Below are 27,687 nucleotides of genomic sequence, written 5' to 3' on the forward strand. Positions count from 1 at the left end.
ATGGATGTGTTCAGCTTTGTGAAGATGCCAAAGCTGTCAGGGTGAGTCCGACGGATGCTGCTGTGTATTTGCCTGTCTGTGGATGTGCCTGTTCATTCTCTAGAACATGGTGTTTTGTATGTTCAGAGGCATGATTCAGAGAGTGACACAGGAGTAACATGGAAGAGTGTAATTAAAAATGCTGAGCTATTGATTGCTCAAGAGAGCAAGTTGTGCAGTCATGTATGATGTGAAATGAATGAGCAAGTGAGGTAGACAGAGGTGGGGATGGATTCAGAGGCTGATGCGGTTCATGTATCTAAACTCTGTATCTACAGTAAGTTTATAAATTTCTTGTACTGCCAATAGTGGTTATGGTTTGTTGCTTTAAGTGTTTTGTAATGACACAAAACCCACATATATTAAAACACTACGGAAATCACCTGCAGATTTCAGATTTTAAATCACATCAGTTAAAGGGCCATGGGTCGTAAGTCATTTTCAGACATCAGATTTTAGTAGTATCATGTAAAAACATCCTCCTTACATAAATGACTGAGTAGGATCTGTCATTGGTCGTTGAACTCAAAACATATGAGTGGACCTTTAATATGAATGGTCAAGTTCACATATCTAGTGCCAGAACACGAGGAATAACACTTACAGCTGATGTAGAGAACAGTTGAAACCTTGCTGTTTCACAATTTAAAAAAAAACAACAACTATAAAATAGAGGGGAAAAAAACTCCACGTTGCAGTTTTCATTTTTATACTTATGTTCTTCAACTGGTAAAAATTTAGTGTGAGAGAACTCAAAATACAGTTTGTTTGTTTGTTTTTCACAAGAAGTAATGGGAAGTATATGAAATGTGTAGTATATGTTAAAGTAATAATCCTGAGGAATGCATGCATTGCCAGGGCAGACACCTCACCTTATGCACCCATGGGTTTGCTAGATTGAGTTGATCTGCCCCGGTGGACAGTAATCCTCCTAGGGGATCTGGCTCCATTAGGAACACTACAGACCACTGGTGTTGGGAACAGACGATAATAAATAGGAAATATTAAATCAGATACTGTATTTGTCAAAAGAATGCCCAGTCAGTGTGGACTACAAGATTATGGCAATTTACTGTAGCCTTAGTAGCACTGAAACATGATATTGCACCTCAGTATTCAGTTGTTTTCTGCCTTATGCAAATCACAGCTCCTTTTTATGACATTCCTCTGGGGAAGCAGGCAGGTAGCAGGGATTTTCCATCAGATGATAGGACCGTTGTTTTCCAGTTAGTATCCCTCAATGGCAGCATTTATGATGCAGCTCTCAGTGGACCACCAACGTCACTGCATCCTGTCACTGTTAATAATGCCACACAATGCTATCCCTGATTATGAGTTACCACTGCTACAGTGGCATTTTTTTGTTTTCTCCCTCTCAGCTGCCAGCATGCATTAAAGTCAGCAGGATGCTGTTTTGCTAAAGTTGATAGAACATTTTACAGAAAAAACCCACTGTATGTATTTAGAGATCTACAAGAAAGGGAACATTTCCCCCGATCGTCTCTTCCTCCTGCCTCGCAACGCCCCCAGATGCGTCTGCCGACAGAAATAAAAGCATGCGCTTGCTTTGATTTTCTTCATTCTTTGTTGAGTTGAAATCTAGCGAAGATTTTCACGTTTGATGTTCCTTTATTGAAAGATAACCAACTCTCACCCTCCATGTCTTCTTATATCTAAAAAAGCAAGTTTGAGCCATTTGACCAAAGTTGTTTAAGCTGCTCTGTTTCAAGCTTTCTATGTAGAACTTTACTGCGAATGCTGTTACACTTTTCATACATCCTGTGGGTGATATAAAGGGTTTGTTGGCTACAGCACTGTGGGGATAATGAGCGTGGACATCACGTATTTATGTAGAAAGTGTCAATTATCACTCAATCACAGTGATTGCCTGACTCAGTAGGGTTGCTAAAATGTTTATATGTGTAGGTGACTACTGAAAAACCTTGTATTGCTTTAAAAAAGGTCTAGATTATTTGATATTGTAATGTATGTTGCCACCGCTGTTTGGAGTCAGCCTTATATAAAGGATCGACATGTTCTTTAAATGTGTGAGTGGCCATGTTCTTCCGGATGGTGCCGGTGAGATTTTTTTTCAGAATGAATAATACAGAAGAACAGTGACATCAAATTATGTTGGACTGCTGCTGCGGCCTGCTGGCTTCGTTCATTCCTAGCTGTGTGTTTTCAAAAAAATCCATTATGTTAACCATTGTTCAAAATGTTTTGACTGGAAACTTTTTGCACAGGAAATCACTGGTCTGGACACAAATTGATTACCCTTAATGTTCATCAGAGTACACAAAGACCAAAAGATCTGTCATACTTAGCCGTTCAAATCAGCAGCTCTCAGGGAAGAGTAGATCAGAAATGGCTCAGGGTCAGAAATGGGAGCCAGCTGGCTGGTGGATGAGGTCTCAGGCAACCATTTATTTTGTTCTGTCCTTTAGAGCTTTTAGCATAAAAGCAGTGAGTAGCACAATGAGGGTGCAGGAGAATCCAAGTCTAGTTCATTGCCCACAGGGTAAGTTCATCACTATATTTGGTTAATGTTTTACACAGAGTGCAGCAAAGGAGCCCAGGGGAAAATGCAGTGTAATGATGAAATAATAATGAAAACACAAACATCTTTCGCTAGTTTTGCATCTCTATTTTTACAGCTGGAAATAAAATCATCAAGGGAATAAGGGATGTTTCACACCGATAAACCACAATATTAAAGCCAGTCATTGGTTTTAATGTTTTGGCTGATCAGTGTACATGTAGTCATATGATAAACGTATTGTGTGAGTATGCAGTCATACACTTTAAGTTTCTGTTTTGTTGTCTGCTATATCTCTGTGTTGTAAGTGTTGCAGCAGACGATACATCCAGCTTTCGAGCAGTAGCTCTCTTGTAAGATAATGGTGTTTTTCTGCTTAACAGGTAAACTAAAGACAGTGGGACTCACTTATTCACCGTAAAATAGCAGGAGGATCATAGTGGGTGGGCTGTTTCCCAGATGCTATTTTATTCCCACCCAGAGGAGATTAACCAAAAACCTTTCTATATAGAGGCACCAGAGAGCTGCTCAGGAGTGTGGTTGCCCATGGCAACAATACCAGTGCTTCCAAAGACAAACACAGAAATACAATATTCAGTTAGAATAATTGGGGGGGGGGGGGGCTCTTATTCTGAAGTGAGTGTTATTTTGTAGGAAAATTCAATATCACTGCAAAATGCCACTATATGGGCAAATTCTAGTTACCTACACTGTATTGAACTATATTGTATGTTGTATTGTTCTGCCATGCTGACCACAGGATTAAAGCCAAGGCGATGGTTAGAGAAGTCAAGCAGGGGGCAGATGTTTTCTTGAACAAAAGGCAGTGTGTGTCTGTCCTCAACAGGATGGAGGCAGTCTAAAAGAGGAGCAGGGGAATGAGACCTTTAATCACAGAGGTTCCTCTCTGTCTGTGCTACTTCTCGGCTCCACCCCCCGGCCTTCTCCCAGGAGATGGTCATCTCATCTGCTGTCTCTCCACAGATTTCGTATCCAAACAGAATCATATTAGTGGTCCATCTCTGCATAAATGTCTCCGTTTAATTCAAGAGCACTGAGGAAGTAGCGCTGAGGCCTCTTCCCTGTGTATCTCAAGTCATACTTGAAACACTTCACTCCCTGTCACACAAGGAAAGTGAAAAAATACCTTTTATTTTTATATATCCAGTGATTGGCAATGATGTAGACGGTGGACAGGGACAAAGAGTATCACTGTTTTCAGATCCACAGCATGCAATGGATCCAAGAAATCCATAAAGCTTTTGATTATTTTAGCTTTAAATTTCTCTTAAACTACCAGTAAACGTACTTGTAACAGTGTGATTGCATGGACGTGTATGTCTGTGTGTGTGTTCATGCAGCAGAAACTGTGTTGAATAGTGCTTAAATATAAGAGAATAGCTTGTTAATACAGTAGATCCTATGAGACTGGATCCATATATTCAATCATACACTGCAAACTAGCTACAGTAATGTGATGTTTCATTCATGATGTCTTATGTAAAGCAAATTGAGATTAATAATGCTCTCTGGATGTGGGGATACGCCCCTGTATCCCCCCCAGTGCATGCTGGGAAAGTCGTAAGAACTAATAAGGAAAGGCAGAGTTTGGTCCTCTGGCAATCAGCACATAAATGTCAGTAAAATTTCTACACCAAGTGCAAATAGGAATTGTTGATGCAAACACTTCTCAGAGACAAAAAAAATTCACTTCTTCAATTCTCAATATGCGTAATGGCAGGCATTTGGCACCAGAGCATGGTTTCATATAGCCAACCCTCAAGGAGATTATCGATGTAAATTATTAAAACTAACTTGAGTGTCTGTGTTGGAATGTGCCCTTCTTAGCTGTGGCTTGTCTATAATGGATAGTTAACAGGACTTCAGCCTTCATGAGACACCAAGATGCTTCTTTGCAACTTGCTTGTATTCAGAGAGATGAAAGGCAAAGTGAACTACTGTGATAAAGCAAGGATCACATTGCTCATGCAATTTTTATGGAGGACTGAAAAGTGATCTTTTCCCCATGTCTCAGACAGTAAAATTAAACTAATATCTTCAGATTATAGTTAGTGATAAATTTGGATGACAGACTATTGCCACTGTTCATCCAAATAAAGATATCAAGATTCATGCACAAAATGAAGAAACCTGTGTTGTCATCTTCAAATTTAGATTAAAAAACCCTGATGTTGGCTGATGCGGTAACAAACGCTTAGTGCTATTGTACTACTGTATATTGATACTATTGTTAGTTTTATGAGCTATGAGGCCTTTTTGCTTTTCCTTTTGTTGTAAATGCCTTTTAAAGATGACCTTTTACACATCATTACATAATCACATAATTAACTCTTCACAAAGTTAAATAAAAATAAAAGGTACTTTTTCAAAATACGAAAAGAGTCATCACGCATTTTGTAGTTTTAGCACAATTTGTCCTGAGAGAAATCCCTTGGGAACCTATGTTTGCTTCCAGTCTCTTGTTCTAATTGCCCTTGCTCTGACTCTTGGGTAACCTGTTCATGAATTGTGCAGCATGGATTGCCCACTTGGCGCTCGATTACTTAGTCTGATGTGACTGTGCAGGCATCATTTATTTATGCTAGCTGAGGAAGATCAGTTTCACTGTCCACCAGTGGGTGAAACTTTGCAGCCTCTCTGTTAAGCTGGAGTGCTGCGACTCAGTGCCATAATGCACCTCCCGCCTACAGACAGAAGAAATCAAAGATCACAGTATCTATGACTGTGACTTTAATACAGAAACATTGTGGCTGAGAGACAGAAAATGGTTTTTGTGGAACAGTTTTTTGGTTCAGAAACATATTTTGAAAGCGCAGCATCTGAAACTGTAAGTACGAAATGCTTTATTATGTTGTAGGCCTTCAGGGAAATGTCAAACTGATCAGTGCTTAAGGTTTAATCAATGAAAAATATAAATGCATCTGTTGACTAAAATGTGTAAAAATCTGCAACATCAAACACCGCTCGCGTTAACATGGCTGTTAGCTTACTCCGTGAAGCTGAAATGGAGGGCACAAGTAGGACTCATCAATGAGGTGAACATGGCTCCAAAAGTGTCAGTATCCAGTTGTGTCCACACACATCATTTGAGCTGCAGGAAATGTGCTCTAAATATACACCATCGAGAACTGCTCCCAGCTAATGTACTGCAGGTCAGATAAATCCATATCCATGTGGAAACACTAATATCCCCCAAACACAACACTGTATAGGGAAGGAAATCAGATTGCTTCCTGTGTTCAGAGACCAAAATTAAAAATTCAGTGCACAAAAGAAGAACACCATTTTCAGCTACACTACTTGTTCTTCTATGAATTAATTATGATTTAATACACCCGGTAGCACTTAGGTGTGTTTTGTTGGTTAGTTTAGGTGACTTCAGACCTGTTCTTTAGTTTAGGTTGCATTATTTTGTTGCTGACTGGCTTACTCTTTGCACTAAATAGCTTTACAGTATTGTGTAATCCTTCACTCAGCTTATATATTTTGCTGATGAGCTGGCAATATTTTATTCATATCTCATGAAATGGGCACGTGTGCCCATACAGACAGACATGCTCATGGGCACACTAACACACACTCTCATACAGTTGCAAGCACACTGCACACAATTTATTATCCGCACTACAGTAACTGGGAAAACATTTAGAGGCAAAGAAAGAGGGGCTTTGAATAATGAATGCGAGGAGCCCCATAACAAGGCAGACGAGCCTTTGAAGTGACATAACTTTGCGCCACCGCTTTCATAGCATCACCAGTGTTCAGACACAAAGACAGAGATAAAGGGAAAACAAGGAAGGGTGGGGAGTGCGGACAAAAAGACAGATGAAAACATTTTAACCAATTACAGTTGGAACTCCTGAATACCTGCACTCTGCCAACTTGTATCACAAGGACATGGTCGTGTGTTGTCGGTAAAATCAGAAAATCAGCTAAAATTGAGATTGAGATAGGCACTTTCTTTCATACAATAAGATACAATAAATTCTCGTGTGGATGGTGGTTAAGCCTGTTGCATTTTCTGATAAACTTTACAGAACCGTCATGGCATTTAGCAAATCAAATAACTACTTTATAAGAGAATTCCTCTGGGCTTTTTTTATAAAGAATGTGCTGACATCTAGAAATAAAACTGATTTCATGCCTCTCAAAGCACAAGAGTGAGGCATGACAACTCCGCCTGTGTGTCTAGCTTACGTAATTAATTTGATTTGTATTCACTGAGTGAACTGTGGCTATGGGACATTGTTCATCACACTGGAATCCGACTTTCTCTTACCATTGGGTTGAAACATTCCATATCAGCCCACAGTTCTTATTTATTTCTATTATGATTTGAACAGCTCTATGATGAATATTATTTTGAAATCCTTCTGCAGCTGGATTAATTGATTTTTTAAAATCACCTCAGAGCTGGATACTGCAGGTGGTGTTATGCATATATATATTTGTATGAAGCCACAAATTATGATTTAAAGTTGATCTATGCTTTACTTCTCTTCATTTTCTTCCTCTGCAGCCACAGGACCAAATCCTCTGGCTGGCCGCCCCCGTCAGGGACCTGGAGTGCTTCGCAGGGACCCCCCAATGGATGGGACATGGGTACCAATAGAGAGGGGCGTGACTGCTACATCAAGTAAGCGCCCTGTGTTTAAAGAAACTGAGGGGAGAGCTTTCTCTGTCCCAGATGTTTCAGATGCTTTGCCAACCTGTGATTATTCCAGCCACGTCACTGCCTCCACACTGTCTCCATCTGTGCATTCAGAATACAGATTCTCTGTTCCCCCCACTGCTGCGCACACTCTGCCCCTGCCTACTCTCGCTCTCTCTCACACTCCCACACACCCACGATACTCCTCATGCAGTCTTCCAAATGCAGAAGAGGGCTTTGGGAGTGTGAGTATGTATGTGTGGATGCTGCTGCCGATGAAGAAATTCACCTGTGCAGGGACGTGTTTTGATCTGTGAGGCTGCACGTTCCTCAGAGGATGCTGGGTCAGTGTTATCAGCGTAATTGATCCTTCATAATTGGCACTTCTGGGTATCTGCACAGGCAGGTAAAAAGGAACTCTCTGCTGGTTCTTTATATGTTTGTGAGCACGTGTCCCAATTTAACAAGTGAGTGTTTGCTTGTTCCATCTGTTCTGTTGGGGATGCTGGGCTTTCCTCTGTTTTTTCACACCCGAGATATGCAATATGCATCCATACTAGATCTAAAAATATTGTTGCATTTATGAACCACTGTGCATACTAGATTCAGGCTTGCTAAATGTTTGCTGCTCTCATCAGTTCACTAGATTGTTACTTCTTCTCATTGATATTTATTGTAAAGGAATCGAACGTGTAGTCTCTGCGTGCTAGATGCACGTCGCAAATATGAAAAAAAATCTGTATATCTGCATGGTATACGGAATAGAAGGTGAGCACTTGTCACACATGGGTTACAACATGAGAAGCGTGATGTCAGAGGAGTTATATAAGAAGTAAGGAGCAGTGAAAGTGCTGGATGCAGAGCGTGTCTGGATGATGCAGATCATGGAGGCTGTTCTGGCTCTAGTTTTAGCTTTCTAAATTTGAGAAAGGCTCATTAATAATCAAATGTCTGTTTCTGTGACTATCAGTGGCCAACTGAGTTTGTTAAAGCTCCAGAGTCCTAATGCTAACTTGTTGTATTTCTCAATGAAACACATGTCTAGTCTGCGTGACAGGAGCACATGAATAAAGCAGTAGCCATTTAATATTTACATTCTGACACAGGGTATTTAACAGACGTATTGTAGTTTAGGGACTGCAATAACAATATACCGGAGGAGTCTGTGAGAGAGTGGATCAATAATATCTGAAAAAGACTATATTTAATATATACTTCTTGTTAAATAAGTTAAATCAACAAATTCTTAAGACTTACTTAAATTGACTTTATCAAAGCATTTACCACATTTAAAAGATAAAGCTAGATTTCCATTTGGTAGAATTAGGAAATTCACAAGATCCAGTTGCCTCAAAGGGAGTAGTGTCACAGCAAAAAATATGCCAATAAAAACTGCCTGTGATTATATAATTAAAAAAAATAAAAGGTTGTGTTCCAGGCAGGACAAATATAACTCCCTCAGCACTAGTGCTGACCCCAAATGAACGGCCGAGTATTTTCTTCCAGTATGTTTGCGATTTCGACACATACTGGCACCAGGAAATAGCCATATGCCCGCACTCCAAGTCCAACACTGACAATGGCTTTCGCCTTCTCCTGCCTCCTCGCCTTTTTTATGTTACAAGACAAACTGCCAGCCATGTAAATGAAAGCATTACAACCCTAAATAGGTTTAAAAAGTCACTCGAGTACTGTGCGACAAAGTTTAGCCTTAAGCAGTGCAGGTAGTGACTGACTGACACGTTTTCCCCTTGGGGCTTACTGTAGCTGTATGCACTCGCTGCTGATATCGTTTGGTACTACAACCCCGTACACTCGACTCGGCTCCTTTTTATGTATGTACATACATACATACATATATATATATATATATATATATATATATATATATACATATATATATATATATATATATATATATATATATATGTATGAGTTGGTAGAGTTGTGTTTGTTTACTGTAAAAAAAAGCACACATAGCACAGTTCAGTTAAAACACTTCTTGATTTCAACTTATCAGTTTTATGTAACATGCTGCCTAATACTTTGGGAGGATAATGAACCATATTGTCTAATTTCTATTTGATGCCGACATAACATGTTACTGTGCCCTGCATTCTTGTGGCCTGGAAGGTGGGCAACACTCAGTACCGGAAAACTCGAAAATACTCAATACATGTAGAGGTCGATACTCGGTATGTACCGAGGGAACAAAACACTCGAACATCCCAGCACCACTGCTCAGCACCAACAAGTTGTGAACCGCGTCAAAGCGGGCTTTCAGAACAAGAGTAACAGGATATTGCCTTTGATAATGAGCTTACCGCACTTTTTCCAAAATACAGTGACAGTCAGGCCAGCATTTCTTGCTGTTTATTTTTGTTCATCTTGTTAACTGTATAGCACACAGTGTAGTTTGTGACAGAGCCTTATGGAGCTACACTAGCAGCTAATGGGTATTATTAGGGACCATTAGATGCACTGCTGTCTGCATAATGGGAATCTAGCCATGTTTAGCAGGTGGCCATGCAGGGGAGAAGACAGCACTCTTCCTGAATGCACAGGTCCATATGGTTTGGATTTGCGCACAATCTGTTGAGTTTGTTTTTTGAAAGACACAACTGACACACAAATCCAAACTGAATGTGTCTTAGAAGGACCCCCAGAAATTTAAAGTATTTACAGTATGCAGCGATATGTATGACTGGTCGTATAATGACTGTCAAAATATTTTTAATCAGCATGAAACAGATTCCTTGTTTTAATTTCAAGACAAAATGCATCACGACAAGAGGCATTAGAATAAACCATATCATTTTTAAATAAATTGGGGAAGAAAACAAAAGATAATGTTTGATTCTTTTTTATGGAACCTTGGGTGTATCACTGGAATTATTATATATTAGATAGAGAATAATTATAATTAGAAACAGAAAGTAATTATATTATTAAACAGTTAATCATAACCACATTTAAACTCATACAATTGTAAAACAGTCTGGGTGATTCATCAACCAAAATAAACCATAGTTTTTAATTTGGTCATTGCACCAATTAAAAAATCCATTTGATATACAGGCCTCCTGTTTGCGCTGTCCCACACTGACTGGGTGGAAGGGATCTTGATGTTGGTATGTTATGAATATTTTGCCTACAATCTCTCATTATCTGGAGAGCCCATGGACAGGACACATGCACGCTTACAGTCCCGATAATATTATCCTGATATTATGCAAGAAAATTATCGTAAAGTCACCGTTAAGTAGCTACAATCGACTGTATGTTACTATATGATAGGCTGAATTAAATGAAAGATAACACCTGCAGCTTTTATGACAGATATATATATAGTAACAAATTTTTAATTTAGGATGATTGTTTTTTTGCGCAATGAAATTTGTTAATAGGTCACCTAAGGAAAGTAAACACTAACTAATTTGACAGTAAAGGAGACACATTTCCTTCATTTTCCTGTTTGATGATGCAGTGAGTGCTTCTCTCTGGATAACCTCAGGTAAATGTTGCACAGGGAGAATAATACAGGTCATTATTTTTAATTAGCTCCACCTCTTTAGTCTTGTTACTTTGCACATACCATTGCCAGTGTTTGTGTGTCTGCCTGTCCATACAAGTGTACCACACCCCTGTGTGGTAATAATTTAATCATTTAATTAATTTGATTAATTATCAGTTACTTTTGAGACTGATGTGCAAAATAGTACTGGTTGAAAGGCCTGGAAAGAATGCCCCTTTTTGTTTTGTCTTTCATATCCCTTGGCACAATTATCTTTTGCTGTTTTGTCAATTCTTAAATTGTTGTTGTTGTGATGATACAGTAGGTTATTGGGCCAAATGTCCCACATTTGTGGCACTGTAGATTCTGTGAACGAAAAACATCTGAGAGAATACAGCTACAAGATGAGTGCTTTTTGCTTTTAGCTTCCCGGTAGCCATCTTAAAGGCCGTCTTTACAATACTGGTGCAGTAACACGAATGTTTTGCGTTACATATTTGCAGAAGTACAAATATTTGTTGACTGAGTGCATCAGGTAAGGGCATTCTGTTTGTTTTTTTTTGTTCTGTTTGTTCAATTGTTTTCAGCATTTGGTTCTGAACAAAAGGTTACTGTATGTATATGCTGTATATCAAACACTGCACTCCACTACAGGAAAGAGAGAAGACGTTCTCTGTCTTTTGATTACACCATAATGCAGATGTGTTACCATGCTCACCAATGGAAGACTTGGGGCTATGTAATTTTAATTGAAACAACTAGGATAGTATCTTAATTGCAAATGCATGTATTATAGCCTCTGCATAATACTCAGGCAGTACGCATCATATTAGCACATATTAGTGTTTCAATTGAATCAGTAGCACATTACTTTTGAGGCATTTGTGTACCATTACCATTAAAAGAAAAAGCACACAGAGCAAAACAAGGGGAGTGGGAGCAGAGATAAGAACATTGTCCTGGTAATACAAAGCAATTGTATTGATGCAAAATGTTGTCGTAGTTTTAAGGCTTTCAAAATGTTGTTTTATCTTCTATAGACTATTGTAGCTCCTTTTACATCTGACCTGACCAAAATTGTTCAGCTTGTACAGAAATGTGCCTTGGACTGTATCTGGAACTAAAAGAGTACACCATATGGTTCATTTAGAGCATCTTGGTACTGCTTAACATAAATTGTAGAATGAGATTTAGGTGGGATTCATCCAGAGACTTAATAAGGACTTTGACTAAGCAAAGTCTGTTCCTCACTGTGGTTACATGATGTAGACCTCTAAACCCTACTCTAAACACTGCAGGCCCCATTTTACTAGATTAGGCTAAAAGAGTTTGTGTTTACAGACTGGTTGTAATATTTCTCTTACTTTGTCTTTTACTTTTTAAAGTAAATGTGAATGTGAGTGCATCACAGAGATTGGCTTCACTTCTAGTTCAGGCCTGATATTACCACTAAAATAATAATGGTTGAAAAACACATATAAACATTCTTTCCACCTTATGTTATCTATTTGGTAGCTGCTTGCACTTTCTAATAACATCACATTTTTCAAGTTTTTTTTCAGGGTTGCATCTCTGGGAAAGAACTGTTTAATCCTCCTCCTAAATATCAATTGACAATCACGTAGCTTTGAATATCATGTTGCCCTCGTTGTTGCTTTTTTTTCATAGTGTTACGATTGACAGATCTAACTGTGTCTTTGTGTCATGAAAGATTAATTGTTAGTATTTAGTGGGGAATAGCACATGTGTCAAGAATAACTGTGAATTGCACAGTCTGCCCACAGCTTTAATTAACCAACATTGTTGGCACCATATGGAGCTGCTGCTGCTTTTGCAGACAGGGAAAGAGGAGGAACACTGTAAAAACTCTGATCTCAGAAGATTTGGAAGCTGCATACAGTTTGTTCAAGTCTTCTGAGCTCAAGACAAAGAAAAATGCATTGATCAGGGTAACTGAAGTAAAGGGTCAAATAAGGTTTAAACTTGGGAGTCTTGTTTTGCAGCCAGCTATTGATGGCCAATCTCTAACTCAGAGAGTCAGGAGATTTCAACAGTATGATACTCCACATTAGACCTGTCCTGCATCTTTATTAGTGTGGCAAGGCAAAAGCCTATTGTGTAACACATTACAGTCTGAGTACTACAGAAAACTGTTACTGCTTCTTGGGTGAAACACGCAGTGGATATCTGCAATGTGTGAATACAAACATAGGAACTTGATTATCATCGCCCACATGATCTATTTTTGCAGCATTGAACTAGTTCCTTATTTTCAGATTCTGGCATACTGTATTTAAACATTTTGAGGATTTCAAAGGAAAACAACCATTTTTGTACATCTAAATCATTACATTTATTGCTGTCCTATTGTCCCAGTCGTCATTGTTTCTCGAAGATGATTCTTTTTAGTAGCTGTATTAGTTTGGCAATCACATTTTGAGTTCCCAGAGCCTAGGTTAACGTCTTGAATGGCTTGATTTGTCTGACCAACAGTCCAACACAGTAAAATATTCAATTTACAATAATGTAACAGCACAGCAAAGCAGCAAATCCTCATAATGGAGAAGCTAAAGAAGAGAATCTATCTATCTATCTATCCATCTATCTACAGTATCTATACAACTTAATTGTGATGGTGTGCTGTAATGACTGAATACCTTCCAATAAAACATTTAAAAAAGCCATAAAATAAACATTAACAAAGCCATAGAATATGCCCTATATTTTCATTTTAAAATTCTTATAACATTGAAATTTCTGAAAGTGTAAGATTTGACATTTCTTTTTCCACTCTAACACCAACAGTGGTTTCACAGCTCCATATACAAAACCAGTGCTTTACAATGTAACAAAAGCAACCAGACGTGATACAAAAACAGGAAACATCTTTTAATCGTTCCCACAGCCACGTCTCCCAGAGCAGCTCCCTGGAGGAGATTCGTCTGGACGGAGACAAGTTTGTGCCACCAGCGCCCCGGAAGGTGGAGATGAGACGAGACCCAGTGCTTGGCTTTGGCTTCGTGGCAGGCAGTGAGAAACCTGTGGTGGTTCGCTCAGTCACACCAGGTAAAATGACCCAGCTTTACAGGGAGCTCTAATACAGCAGTGACTCGATCCCTGGCTATTATCAATGCATTCCCCGAAGGAGAAGAGATCCTCCTAAAATGTAACAGAAAAGGAAAGAGGAAACCCACTCAGGCTGTAGTGTACGTCTATGATTCATTGATTTTTAACAACCCTGAATGAGTAAGCATTCATTAGAGCCTCGAGCCACAAGACAGGAAACCAAGAAAATCAAGAAAATTGGTATGACTGTGCACTGTGTTTGGTGTGTGTTGGCAGGGGGTCCATCAGAAGGCAAGCTAATTCCAGGGGACGAGATCATCATGATTAATGATGAGCCAGTCAGTTCAGCACCCAGGGAGAGGGTTATTGACCTTGTCAGGTATGACAACACACTAAGGTGAGATGGCATCTGCCTGCCGTTAAACCTGCTGTTCTCATTTACATGGTTTTCTGTTTCTGTTGTCAGACAACGGAGCAAATGTGAAATAGTGTCTGAAATGTCGCCCATTATGACTACAGGTTAACCAGCACTCACTTCCAAGCCATTTCCAAGCAGCTGCTCTGCACTACTAAAATGCTGATTTTATAACTGCGACATCGTCTGACAAAACCACCATATACATGAGTTAAAGACAATGGCTGTGCTGTGATTTCGGCTATATTTACCTGTAAAGTGATCCCTCAGAGAGAATAATAGAAGCTCATTCGTATCTGTGCCAGCTGCCGTGCAGTCAATTGAATTAGTGGCATAGAGAGGTGTGCCTGTGGAGGTGAAGCCAGACCTCGCACTCGTCCAGAAAGTCGCTAGATTTGTTGCTAGTTGCTTTTGTGAAAAAAAAAAAAAAAAGGGGTGTGAAAAGCCAGTACATCAAAACTGAATCAAAGTAGATTTAGTGTGGCTTTTTGACACCGATCAACAGAAACAAAAAGACCCTTTAATGTCAAAGTAAAGACAGGTCGCTACAAAATGATCCAAATTGAAAAACACTTGTTTGCATAAGTATCCATTTCCTTTAATAGGCCACACCTGATTCATCACTGGTGCAGTCAATTGGATTTAGTTAAACAGAGATCACCCGTGTGTAGTCAAAGGCTTTCAGTTGTTTGTAGTATAAATAGACCTGGATCTTGAGGGTCCAACTTTTGGTGAGTCAGTATGTGTCAAAACCACCTACACCGTTAAAACAAAGAAGCACTCCAAACAACTCCACAAAAAGGTGGTTGAAAAGCACAAGTCAAGGGATGGATTTTGATTTTGGAGTACCATAAAACCAAATATTTCAATTGAATAGATACAGTACATTATTGTAGCCACCTGCTCCATTCACTGTGATTTAGCTGTATTTTTCACAGCTCCTTTGTAGCTGAATGAGCTCTTTCTCTGAAGTAAACCCTCTCCACTATGGAGGCAAGACACGGCTACCTGGAGCATCCGTAGGACACAATGTTCCTCCTGCTGCTGTCCACCACGATGTCTCAAAAATAACAATAACTGGTTCCAGGAGAACTGCAATATTTCCTGATTTGATTTCCTTTAATCACAGTATTTTGTTCACTCATATTATATATTTATATATATTTATATTTATTTTCAATTAATTTTCATTGAAAATGAATCTTTCATCAAAAATATTTTTTCTTTCCTGCAGGAGCTGCAAGGAGTCCATACTGTTGACCGTTGTTCAGCCGTACCCAGTAAGTCTCCATCCTCTATGAATAAAATCGAGTACATTTCATTAGGCTGTTTGTGTGTTTGCAGCTGATTATTTTGTTGACTCTATGAAAGCAAGTCATTAATCAAGCCATATGTTTGTGCTGGCTCTGTATCAGTAATGCCTTAGCTGAGTGTTAGAGCCCCGCTAACTCAAAGGGAGTCCAATTGCTGCAGTCTTTCCAAGTCTTCTCATGTTGTAGCGTCAGATCCTCGCAAAACCTCAGATGAACCTGCAGCATCAACATTTACTAGGGTTATGGAGCACCAGGTGGTGGTGAACACACAGCACCAGGAGCATATATTCGGCCTTTGTTTACAGTTCAGATAATAATTCGGTGGAAATGGAATTATGCCTGAATTCCCTCCAAAAATAGACCAAAGCATCAGCGTGTGCTCACAGAAAACATCATAGAGTATACAGTGTGGCAAGAAACTTATGATGAAATCTGATGATTCTCTATACACTGTGACAGTAAGTATAGTGTTTTATATCATGCAACATTTCCTAAAATGTGAAAATCTAATGTCTAAATACGTCCATTCATTTTTCATTTCAATTATTCGTTTTGTTTGGTGTCAGGGCTTCAGACTCTAAGCATGATGAGTCACTTAACAAGTGGCTAAACTTGAATGATGGAAAACACGGTAATATTCCACAAAACTCAGAGGACCAAGCCGGTTTTATAATCCGTCCTGTAATTATTTGTGTTTACCAGGTGTTTCTTTGCAGGCTCAATGACACGACGGCAGTGAGGGTGTCCTCCCTCTTATGCCCTTACAAAGTGCCACCTTAATTACATCAGCACAGAGTGGAGAAATGGGAGGACGTCATGTTTCAAGAAGGGAATGTCCTTGAATTGTGTGGAGCTGAAAAATACATGACTCATCTCCGAACGAGCTGACATTCCTTTAAAGCTCCGTTTTTCTTTTTCTTCTTTCCCTCCAAAAGTCACCCAAATCGGCATTCATCAGCGCAGCCAAAAAGGCCAAGTTAAAGACTAATCCTGTTAAAGTCCGCTTCGCTGAAGAGGTCATCATCAACGGCCAGGTTCCAGTAAGTCACGTTGGACACTGATCCATTCTTTACATATCAAGATTCTGCGCAGGAGGCGACGGCAGCAGACTTGAACACTTAAAAGTAGAGCATAGAGTAGAGTGAAAATATTAGAATTCACTAACTGAAATGAAGACACACATGAGCAAAAGGTGCACCTCCTCCTTTTTTTCCCCTTTTCATCAACTACCATTACTGGGATGAAAGAGTGTATGTGGGTATGATTGACAGAAACAGGGGGGACCCTTTCACAGAGAGCTTCCCCAATTTGTTTGATGTGTCACACAGAGAAGAGATTTTTAAAAAAGCAACTACAAAGTAAGGAGACTCTCAGGCGGTCATACCCTCTCAGAAGACCATAAAACCAGAGGGTGATTATTAAGGAGGATGCATCAGTATGTTACTCTATATTACTCTCACTACTATGTTGGCTCAAAATGGAAATGAAATGAAATAAAACAAATCAAAACAGGTCACATAAATGTTTAAAGAATTAGTTCGACATTTTGGGAAATCTCTTGCTGGAAGTTAGGCAGGAGGATGAATACTACTCTCATACAGTGCTAGTGGAGATGGTTAGCTCGGCTTAGCATATGAACCTGAAAAAGGGAGAAACAGCTAGCCAGCTCTGTCTAAGTGGTGTTATGTTCCGTACTATTTCTTGGCAGGGAGCAGTGACTTCCTGGAGTTTTGTAATCATATAACATGTTAATTAATGAGCTTTAGATGTAAGCGGTTTGAGTCCGTTTTGGACAGGGCCAGGCTAGCTGTTTCCCCCTGTTTCCAGTCTTTATGCTAAGCTAAGCTAACCATCTCCTGGCTGTAGATTCATACTGTCCATATGAGTGTGGTATCAATCTTCTCATATCCGCAAGACAGAATATTTTCCAAATTGTTTAATTGTTTTTGTAATTCTCCTTTAATCTTCAGAGTCACTCCACATTGAATTCTTAAATGTGCAATAATTTTCCCTGCAGGGTTCTTCTAATTACAGAATTTTCAACTCCTACTGATACACTTTAACTGCAGGATATAAACAACTTTCAGTAAGAGAAAGCGAGATTTGTTGATCAAATGATTCGTATTCCATCCTCAGGAAACGGTGAAGGACAACTCCCTTCTTTTCATGCCAAATGTTCTGAAGGTTTACCTGGAGAACGGGCAGACTAAATCATTTAAATTTGACAGCAACACATCCATTAAGGTAGGTGCTGGAAAGACTCCTGCTTCACTATGAAATGCTGTTGCATAATCTAAAGGGATGTTCACTTTAAATGTTGAATGCTATTCACAGCTGCACTGTACATTATAGTTCTCCTCTCTTCACTATGGCCTTCAGAACCTTATCTGAACTTAATTATGATTGAAATAAAATGCAGCTTGACCTAAGTTAACTGTGGAGCAGGGAGATCTTGGTCAATAATTCACATTGCCTTCCTTTTTTTTCAATTGCAGTTAAAAATCTGATTGTATGTTCAGTTGTTCACGTTTTTGTGTGTGTTCAGTCGTCAAAATGACTAATAGTCATGGCTTTGAGCTGAGCATGAACAGGCTGCTGCATGTGCACAGTTCTCATGTTGCATTAACTATGACTTTGTCAATGTGAAAGGACGTCATCTTGACCCTGCAAGAAAAGCTATCCATTAAGAGCATTGAGCACTTCTCTCTAATGCTGGAGCAAAGAGCCGAGGGATCTGCCAGCAAACTCATGCTCCTGCATGAGCAGGAGATGCTAACTCAGGTGAGACAGCTCTCTCAGGTGCTAGTAAACAGGACGGAGGCAAGTAAATAATAAAGTTGATGGCACATTATAAGGAGGATACCACCCTTCTCTTCAGTGTACAGTATTTTTTTTTATTCATACTGTTGCGAGGAAAATTGCAGGGTTTTTATCATAGTTTGATATTTTGGGAAATATGCTTATTCACTATCTTGCCGAGAGTTAGAGAGGATCAGTTCATGTCTTTTATTTGTCTGTTAATCAAACAAGTGAAGCAAGGAGACATTTGCTTAACTTGTAGCATAGGATAAATGCATATACTTATTTCCTGGACCAAGAAATAGTCCCTCAATAAAACCACTACTTGTTGTTTTTACACTTTGGTTTTTGTATGGATTAAACAAAAGAAACAAATTATGTTTATCATTGATCTTTAGAGGTGCTAGTAGTAGGTTTTATTTACCCTTGGTAAGAGCCAGGTTAGCTGTTTCTCCCTTTTTCCATACTTTATGCTAAAGCTAAGCTAACCATTGTCTGGCTCCAGCTAAATATTTAATGGACAGAAAGAATTTTGGATGTAATGCATTGTCCCCTTTTTGTTTTTTTTGTTTTTTTTGTTTATTTAGATCTCCATTAGCTGCTGTATTGTAACAGTAGCTTTTTGGGTTCCACATAAATTCATCTGTTCATCTGTAAAAAATAATATTAATGATAATAACGATTTTGAAAAATGTGTAAGCACTTGTGATTAGACATTTTGCAGACGCACACACGTCATGACTAATGGGACTCTCATTATTTTCGTCTTGTACTCTAGGTGACACAGCGGCCAGGGTCACACAAAATGAAGTGCTTTTTTCGCATCACTTTTGTCCCAAAGGATCCACTGGACCTGCTTAGGAGAGATGCAGTAGCATTTGAATATCTCTATGTGCAGGTGAATATCAGCAGCATAACAGTTTATGGTGAAATTAAATGTCATTTTTGTTATGTTCACAGTATGTAAATAAGCAAATACCTCAGAACTAGGACCTAGTCTATACTTTAGTCTATAATAATGGCCTCAGCAAACACATGGTTGTTGTGGGTGTGGTGTTGTCTTGCATTTCACGACAAGAAGAGTGACTGAAGTGTAACCTCTTCCTGTCCTCTCTCTCGCTCTGTGGTTCCTCCAGAGCTGTAATGATGTGGTGTTGGAGAGATTTGGGTCAGAGCTGAAATACGACACGGCCCTCCGTCTGGCTGCCCTGCAAATGTATATTCTAACCATCAACACCAAGCAGTCCCAGAAAGTTTCCCTGAAGTATATAGAGTAAGTAAATTGGATTTAACACTGCATCATGCTCGCTGGAATCGACTTAATTTCTCCCATCTACAGAGCCATTTTGTTGTTTCTAATTAGTTATTCTAGCCGTAGAGGATACTTCTAGTCCAGAATGCTGCTATTCAATAAAATAATAATGATCTCACTGGTATTGTTTTGCTGCAATGATAGAAGATACATCCCTGGTGGTTAGATAATAATTCTGAATGTACCCTGTCAGTTGATCAGCTCACCACCCCTAGGTGAAGTAAATCGATCACTGGTCAAGAATTGTGACTTTCTGTTTTTCATAGTGAGTGAGTGACGCTTTTAATCTTTATAAATTGTGCGTCTGCAGGAAGGAGTGGGGTTTGGCATTGTTCCTGCCCCCTGCAGTGCTGTCTAGCATGAAAGAGAAGAACATCAAAAAAGCCCTCACTCACATCCTCAAAACCAACCAGAACCTGGTGCCTCCTGGTAAAAAGGTAGTCTTCATTGCTATCTCGTATCTCACACCATCTCTCTCTCTTTTCTTTGCACCACATCTGAAAAGACTCTTGACTACCACCTAGGGGAGAGTTAAGTTTTAAAATCATGGTTGCTGGGTGGTGGCTTGAACAGTCAATATTGCAGCTTTTTTTTTTTTACTCAGCTGAGTCTTACTTTCTGCTGTGAAAAGCTCATTTAAATTATTTCAGCTTATATATCACCCTACGCCTCCTGTTTCCTTCCCTTTCCAGCTAACTGCCTTGCAGGCAAAGGTCCATTATCTGAAGTATCTCAGTGACTTGAGGCTATATGGAGGACGGGTTTTTAAATCTACACTAATTGTGAGTGAAACCATCTTGCCATCTCACATTCAGGTCATTCAGTCAGGTCACGTGCATGCAGAAGGTGATATACTGTATGTGTTGTCTCTCTTACTTTTTACAGCAAGGCGAGAAGCACACAGAAGTGACATTGTTGGTGGGGCCCAAGTATGGCATCAGTCATGTGATTAACACTAAAACAAACCTGGTGGCACTTCTGGCTGATTTCAGTCACGTCAACCGCATTGAGATGTATACAGAAGACGAGAACAGGGTTAGAGTGGAGCTACATGTCCTGGATGTAAAGGTTAACAAATCTACTGCCCTTTTAAAACAAAAGCATATGCTTACTGGCTTTGAGAATATTTTCTGTGCTTTTACCCAAACAACACCAAGTCTGTTCAGAAGTCATTATAACCTCATTCTACAGACCCACTCTCCCATTTACTTTGCACTAATTGTCATCTGCTTATCTGCCTTTTTCACAGCCCATCACTCTCTTAATGGAGTCTGTTGATGCAATGAATCTGGCCTGTTTGACTGCTGGCTACTACAGATTACTGGTGGACTCTCGACGCTCCATCTTCAATGTGGCCAAAAATACAGACAGTATAGAAACAAGTACGTCTAAAATGATCACAAGATGACGCATCAGAAGATGTTATTTTTAAATAGACCTGTTTAATTTTTTGGTTCCTCTTTGCAGGCCATGCATCGAGAATAAAACAGAACTATCAGGCCATCGAGTGTACATACAGCACACCGCATAAAGGATATGAAGACAGAAACAACCAGAGGTGCAGCCAAAATTATTCTAACCAGGAGTGTGAATACCTCGACCATGGGAGATGTGAGGGCCAACCCGTCTACATAACTGAGATCCACCAGCCCCAGCACTCAATGCACATGGCAGAGAGAGCAGAGTGCTGCAGAATCCCTTGCTCCCAAACTTACCTCAACATCCCAAGGCCCAAATCCCAAGACTCCACCAGGAGTGCAAAGGTCTCCTTCATATTTGGAGATCCCCACTCAGACAGTGTAAACCCCCAAAATCTTGGCTACCAGAGACTGATGGATGAAAGCCCAGAGATTTTAGACAATCACAGCCCCATGTACAGGCGTCTCGAGGAGGACTATAAGATGATGGACGCCATAGAAGACGGGGATCGGTATCAGTACTCCACCAAAATCTTTGGTCCTGCTGAGTGCATCGAGGAGCCACTGCTGCATGATATCTGCTACGCGGAGACAACAGATGACGCAGAGGATGAGGATGACATCAGCTGTGAGGAGGACATGGTGATGAGTGACATTGACAAGCCTACATTACTGTCACTCTCAGGGTCCAGCGATGACATCATTGACTTGACCTCCCTCCCTCCCCCACCGGAGGGTAATGACGAGGAGGACAATGATGTACTGCTGCACTCTCTGAACCTGGCCATTGCTGCTCCTCCTCCTGGCTTCAGGGACAGCTCTGATGAGGAGGAGCAGCAGGGGGCCGGGACTCGGGCCCAGGGGGCCCGCAATGATATCCCAGTATCTCTCATAGACTCAGTGCCCACCAACGGCGCAGAGGGCCATGGGGAGCCTCTGGACGATGCAGTGGTGTCCACGTTACAGGCACTCGAGGCACTCGCTGCATCTGAGGAACAGAGTCCAGCACAGTCAGAGAGTAGCACAGGTTCTCCTTACACTATTGTAACGTTCATCCATTAATAGCACACATGTTCCAGCCATTCACTTTTAATTTGTTTTTGATTTTTTTCAATAAAGCCCATTTTGTTCTATGTTTCCATTTGTGTGTGTATTTCTTCATTCATTTGAGCATACAGACAGCTGTGTTCATTACAGTATCATTCATTTTGTCGAGATTTGTTCTTGTTTTGTGGATCATTTTGTTTGTTTTTTCAATACTGCACAATGTCAGATGTTTGTTGCTGATATAAAAGAAACTTGACTTTTAAGTCAATGACAGTTCTGTATCAATATTTTATAGATGCTCAAATTTTATTTTAAGTGGAATGTTATTATGTAGAGATTTATATTTATTTTTGTCAGTGTTATTCCCAAGTACTCAATACTAGTACTCAGTACTCAACTTACAATTTAAAGTAAGTTTAAATTGTCATTACCATTGATTATGTTTGGCTCACCTCATCATCTATGATATTTTCCATTTGCCTCAGATGGAGTTGTTAATGAGGCTTTTGTCTTTCTGTGGTACACAGGTGTAGAAATATCACGAGCATTTAGTCCTGAGTCCTCAGATTCTGGCAACGAGACAAACTCCTCTGAGATGACAGAGAGCTCCGAGCTGGCCAGCGCTCAGAGACACTCGGAGAACCACCTGAGGATGCATGTAGCCATGACAGAAGGATACCACACCATGAATGAGGAAACGGCAGAGGTGACTGCACAGAGCGATGGTGGAGCAGGAGCTATGCAGTACAACCCCCAGGAGCATCAGGAGGAGGAGGCAAAATCATCTGCTGTCGCCTCCTCCCAGATATTTCACTCAGATGGTGGTGAGATGGAGCCAGAGACAATGGAAATAAAATCAGTCAGTGAATACTTCACTAAGATGCACATGGGCTCAGTAATGAGCAGGCAGAGAGGAAAACAGAGGGAGGCAGAGAGCAGAATCCAAGGGGATACCTGTGAATCCTCTGATAGATCGCACATGGCTTCTCAAGACTCAGCTAAAGAAGAGCCCCCTCATCTTGTTGGGAAGTATAACACTTTCACTGTGAGAGATTCCTATTACATGAATCAACTTGATCTGGGGCGAACTCACTTTAAAGACAGGCATCAAAAATTGCAGCAGACAGTGCCCGGAAACAAAATGGCAGAGAATCTCTTCCCAGAAAGTGTGAATGAGTCACAGGCTTTCCATGCAGATAGGTTGACAGTAAAGGGAGAGAAACAGGACTCAGATGAGAGAAACCAAAAGTTAAATGCCCATCTCCGCTCCCCATCCAAAGGGCACGTCCCTGCAGAGGGAGATGCCACTGCACAGGATAATGAGCAGCAGCAAATTAAGATTCCAGCCTCGGAGCAAGACGTCACACGGTTATATGAATACCATGTGAGCAAGCGCATGTCATCGATACAGAGTGAGGGCGTTCATTCCCTCCAAAGCTCACAGTGTTCCTCTATAGATGCCGGTTGTAGCACAGGCAGCAGCAGCTGTGCCACTCCGATGGATTCTCCCCTCTGTGCCATAGACAATATGCATGTACTATCAGAGTCCTCGCTCAAGGGGCTGAGTTATGTAAGTGCTGAGGAGAAATCTTACGGGCCTCCAAGCCAGGGGAAGGCTGGCCATCCCATGGACCCGACCCTGCTGAGGAAGATCCATGCAGCTACCAGTGCTGAGCCTGGGTTCACAATTACACGGGATAGCAGTCACAGGATGCCCAAGATAAAAGAAACCACAGGTAAAACTAAACAGGAGGGTGCTCCCTCTTGTATATGTTTGTTAGTAGATGAAAGCAACACAGGGGACATTTTAAAAAAGTTGCTCATTCCAAGCATATAAGAGCAGGAATATATTTTAAGGGGTCAATTTGCACAAATTGCAAAAATGCATTTTCTCACATATATCTATTAGTATGTAGCCATAGGGATAGTTTTGATTTATGTGTCCGGGTTCTGTGATATCTTTCCCTAAGATTTCCGCCTTCACTTAAATAAACAGAGGTGAGTGGAATTATGTTTGTTGTACTCACAGCAGTGAATAACTGCATTTATCAATTCCAACAGTGAGGAGTCTTTCACATTGGATGGTCTGCAGACCTTACTATGAGAGGTTTTTATGGGAATGACTGTCTACTGAGAGAATATTGCCTGTGCAAACAGAATTTTCTGTGGAATATATGGAGTAACAGGTGCATGGTGATGTTTTTTTTATTTAAATAAAGTTTAATACTGTGAGCACCACATATGAAATCCCATTCACCTCTATTGTATTGAGGTGGTGGCAGAAAGATATCTCCCAGGGCAAAAAAAAAAAAACCTAAGTGCCGCTAGGGGTATATAAGAAAAGCAACATGGGAATATGCTTACTCACTTTCTTGCCAAAAATTAGATGAGAAGACTGATACCACTCTCATATCTGTCTATTCAATATGTAGCTGGGTCCACCAGCTGCTTAGTTTAGCTTAGCATAAAAATTGGAAACTGGCAGAAGGACTATATTTGGCCAGGTGCAGTGACTTCCGGTCGTATTGTCTTCACCGTGAGATTGACAACCAACCAGCGGAGACTCCAGGAAGTTACTGCGTCCATCCAAGGAATAGTCCAAAATTTAAGCCCCTGGAAAACCACAACTTCTAATTTTTACACTTCGGTTTTTGTACAGATTAAACAAATTAGATTACAACATGTTAATTCGTGAGCTTTAGAGATGCTGGTAGGCAGATTTTTTTATCATCCGACACAGGTTAGCTGTTTTCAGTGGTTTATAAGCTTACTGGCTGCTGACTCAACTTTATAACTGAGTAGAAAGAAGAGAGACTGGTATCAATCTTCTCATCATCATTAAATTTTGTAGCTTTCTCTGTTTAAGAAAATAAGATGTCTCCTTTTAAGAAGTGTGAATATATGAATTCAATTTGAAGAAAAGACACATTTTATCATTTTAGATTTTTGTGTATTTGCACTAATAACACCTAATGAATAGAAATATTTTATTTCAGATGAAGATGTGCTGTCCGGGAGATGCTTAATAGTTCTCTTTGTTTTCCTACTACCCCTAGTGTAGCTTGCACACAGCTGAAGAAGGTTGGGGAAGAGTCATCTTTAGTTCTCTGTAATGAGACCAGTACCACCACCACATCAATGTCACCATCATCATTACAAAGTAGCACAGAGCCCAGCCAGCTAACACAGGCCAGCCCCGAACCCAACTCACACGCCCTGGCTTCCCCCTCAAGCGGATCTTCATGTGACCCTACAACAGGCAGCCTCAGGAAGCCACGCAGGGTTCGGACGCTGAGGAGGAGCTGGAGCACCATAATGCCAGGTTCTAGGAGCTTAGAAGCACTGTTAGAGAAGACCAAAGCCACATTTACAGGGAAAAATGGTTGTCAGAATTTCCAGTCTCAATATGCCCCAAAATTACCGAGGATATTCTCTGCCAAAACCTTGCCCAAGAGCTTGTCCCAGGGTTCAGTCACCTCTAATTCATCTGGTAGAGGGCAGCTAAGAGGGGCCTCCCTGTTGCTACCAGAGTCAACAGCACAGAGGTTGGATGCAGGGTCCTGGAGGTGCCGTGGGCCGTTCAGTCATTGCTTCCTCAGGAGAAAGACAAACACTGATGGTGATGATGAAGGCAGAAAGATGGCCTCGGATGCTGTGCTCAGTGTCCGCTCAGTTTCTTTCAGCCGCGAGGAAAACACAAAGCAGAAAGTAGACTATAAAGCTGAGCAGAGTAATAAGGCCACTGCTATGAATGACATGAGCCTTAAAGCAAGGCTAGCTCGTGTAAATTCAATGAAGGGGAAAACCTACAGTCTTCACACAGGGTTTGCACTTGCTCGGAAGGATGCCTTAGATATGATCAGCGTGTTGCGTTCCAGCGTAGGTCACTTGTCCAGAGGTGAGAGGCCTGAGGTCAACGAGGCTGACATGGAAACATTCTCCCAGCTGCTTTTCATGCAGGCCAAAGTGCTGAGCAGCGCCTGCAGTCAGATGGCCGTGGAGTACAGCAGCCCAGAGGAGTTACTGCTCACTCTGACGCACAGCTTCCACACACTCTGCTGCCTAACACAAGCCTGCATGTCGCTAGTGGAAGGCCTGAGCACCGAGAGGGAGCGGCATGAGGTTGTAGCCAAGGTGGATGAGGTTGTCATGAACTACGTGTGTCTGCTGAAAGCTGCTGAGGCGGCTTCAGGAAGCTCCCCCAGTGACCAAAGTGTGAATGCATTGACATATCACTCTGCCACCATGTCTGCTATTATAAATGCACTAACTCACTCACTGAAAACACTGCTCAACAAATAACCTGTTGTTATTTTGTCTTGATTATTGATTTTAAAGCCATACATAAGAGACATGGGTTTAACAACCAATGTGAACTGCTGTGAAAAAAAACCTTGCCTTGTGTATACAATATTTTATTATGTAAAGTAAAAATAAAATTATATGTATCATTAAAGTTTTAAATAGATTATATTAAAGTCTCTATGATGAAGCATACAACCCTCCTCTAAAGTATATTATCTAATATTACAAAATAGGGATTATTTTAATGATCTATTGGTTATATTAGGGGCTTAACATGTAGAAATTACAACCTTATTAATACCTTGTTTATAAATTGTCAACATATATATTATGTTGGAGAAAACAAACTATATAGCGCTCTAGACAAATCATTGCACAGGACAAGATGTGATCAAATAAAAGTAACACATGACTTTTTCATTTGCTGGATTCACCTTAATTTAATGAATTCTGTACACATGAGCACTGAGTACTTTCCTGTTATTTTTTGTCAACATCATTAAAAAGATTAAAACTTTTAAAAACTCTTATCTCAAAGGATTTTTGTCTATTTTGTCTTTTGTGTAGTTCTGTTTACTACCGACCTCTCACACAGTGCTATTTAATTTTGCAGTGGTACATGCAATCTTTAAGTCTCATTTCAGTTGATCTCTGAAGCATTAAAAGATAATAACAGAAGCTGACAGAGTGACTTTTCTAGACTGTACATTTTTGCTCCTAAAATTGCATTATTCATGCAGAAAAGTTGCTTGACCCATGTTTAGTTGTATAACTATGTTTAATAATTCATTATTTTACCATTTACTTATGCCTGAGTGGTGGTAATTCTTTTTGCATTAATGATGATGATGGCCCATTTCACTTAGGGGGCTTGAGAGACTGTTTGTACAATGTTATGTGTGGCAGTAGTCAAGCAAATGTTGCATGAGGCATATGTACCTGAGTAAAGCGAGTCTACAGCCATGCTAGCTGCTCTGTGAGGCTGTATTTGGGCACAGTTGTGCTTTGAGCTAAATGCTAGCGTTAGCATGCTAAAATGCTGATGTTTAGCATGTAATGTTCACCATGTTCCCCGTCTCAGTTTAGCATGTCAGCATGCTGACATTTGCTAGTTAGCATAAAATACAAAGTACAGATGAGGCTGATGGCAATGTCTTTGGTTGCCGCTACTTGGTCATGAACCAAAGTACTGAAAATATTCAAGTTTTGACACTAGAGGAAAATTCAGGGGATCACCAAAGTAATTGG

The 27,687-nt window shown here is 40.3% G+C and overlaps 1 protein-coding gene across 1 annotated transcript; it reads left to right on the plus strand.

Annotated features, from left to right (window-relative positions):
* On the plus strand, window positions 1–26,436 carry frmpd4 (FERM and PDZ domain containing 4). The gene is made up of 17 exons (XM_040148655.1): window positions 1–41; window positions 7,119–7,235; window positions 13,670–13,830; window positions 14,107–14,209; window positions 15,480–15,525; window positions 16,494–16,598; window positions 17,695–17,802; window positions 18,208–18,339; window positions 19,136–19,255; window positions 19,494–19,630; window positions 19,980–20,106; window positions 20,362–20,451; window positions 20,555–20,737; window positions 20,919–21,051; window positions 21,137–22,114; window positions 22,662–23,870; window positions 25,196–26,436. The coding sequence occupies exons 1-17, from the start codon at window positions 1–3 to the stop codon at window positions 26,434–26,436; spliced, it is 5,031 nt and encodes a 1,676-aa protein (XP_040004589.1).
* Window positions 26,437–27,687: the final 1,251 nt, after the last annotated feature.

The sequence above is a fragment of the Xiphias gladius genome, chromosome 16 (genome assembly GCF_016859285.1).
Source record: "Xiphias gladius isolate SHS-SW01 ecotype Sanya breed wild chromosome 16, ASM1685928v1, whole genome shotgun sequence".
In the NCBI taxonomy this organism is placed as follows: domain Eukaryota; kingdom Metazoa; phylum Chordata; class Actinopteri; order Istiophoriformes; family Xiphiidae; genus Xiphias; species Xiphias gladius.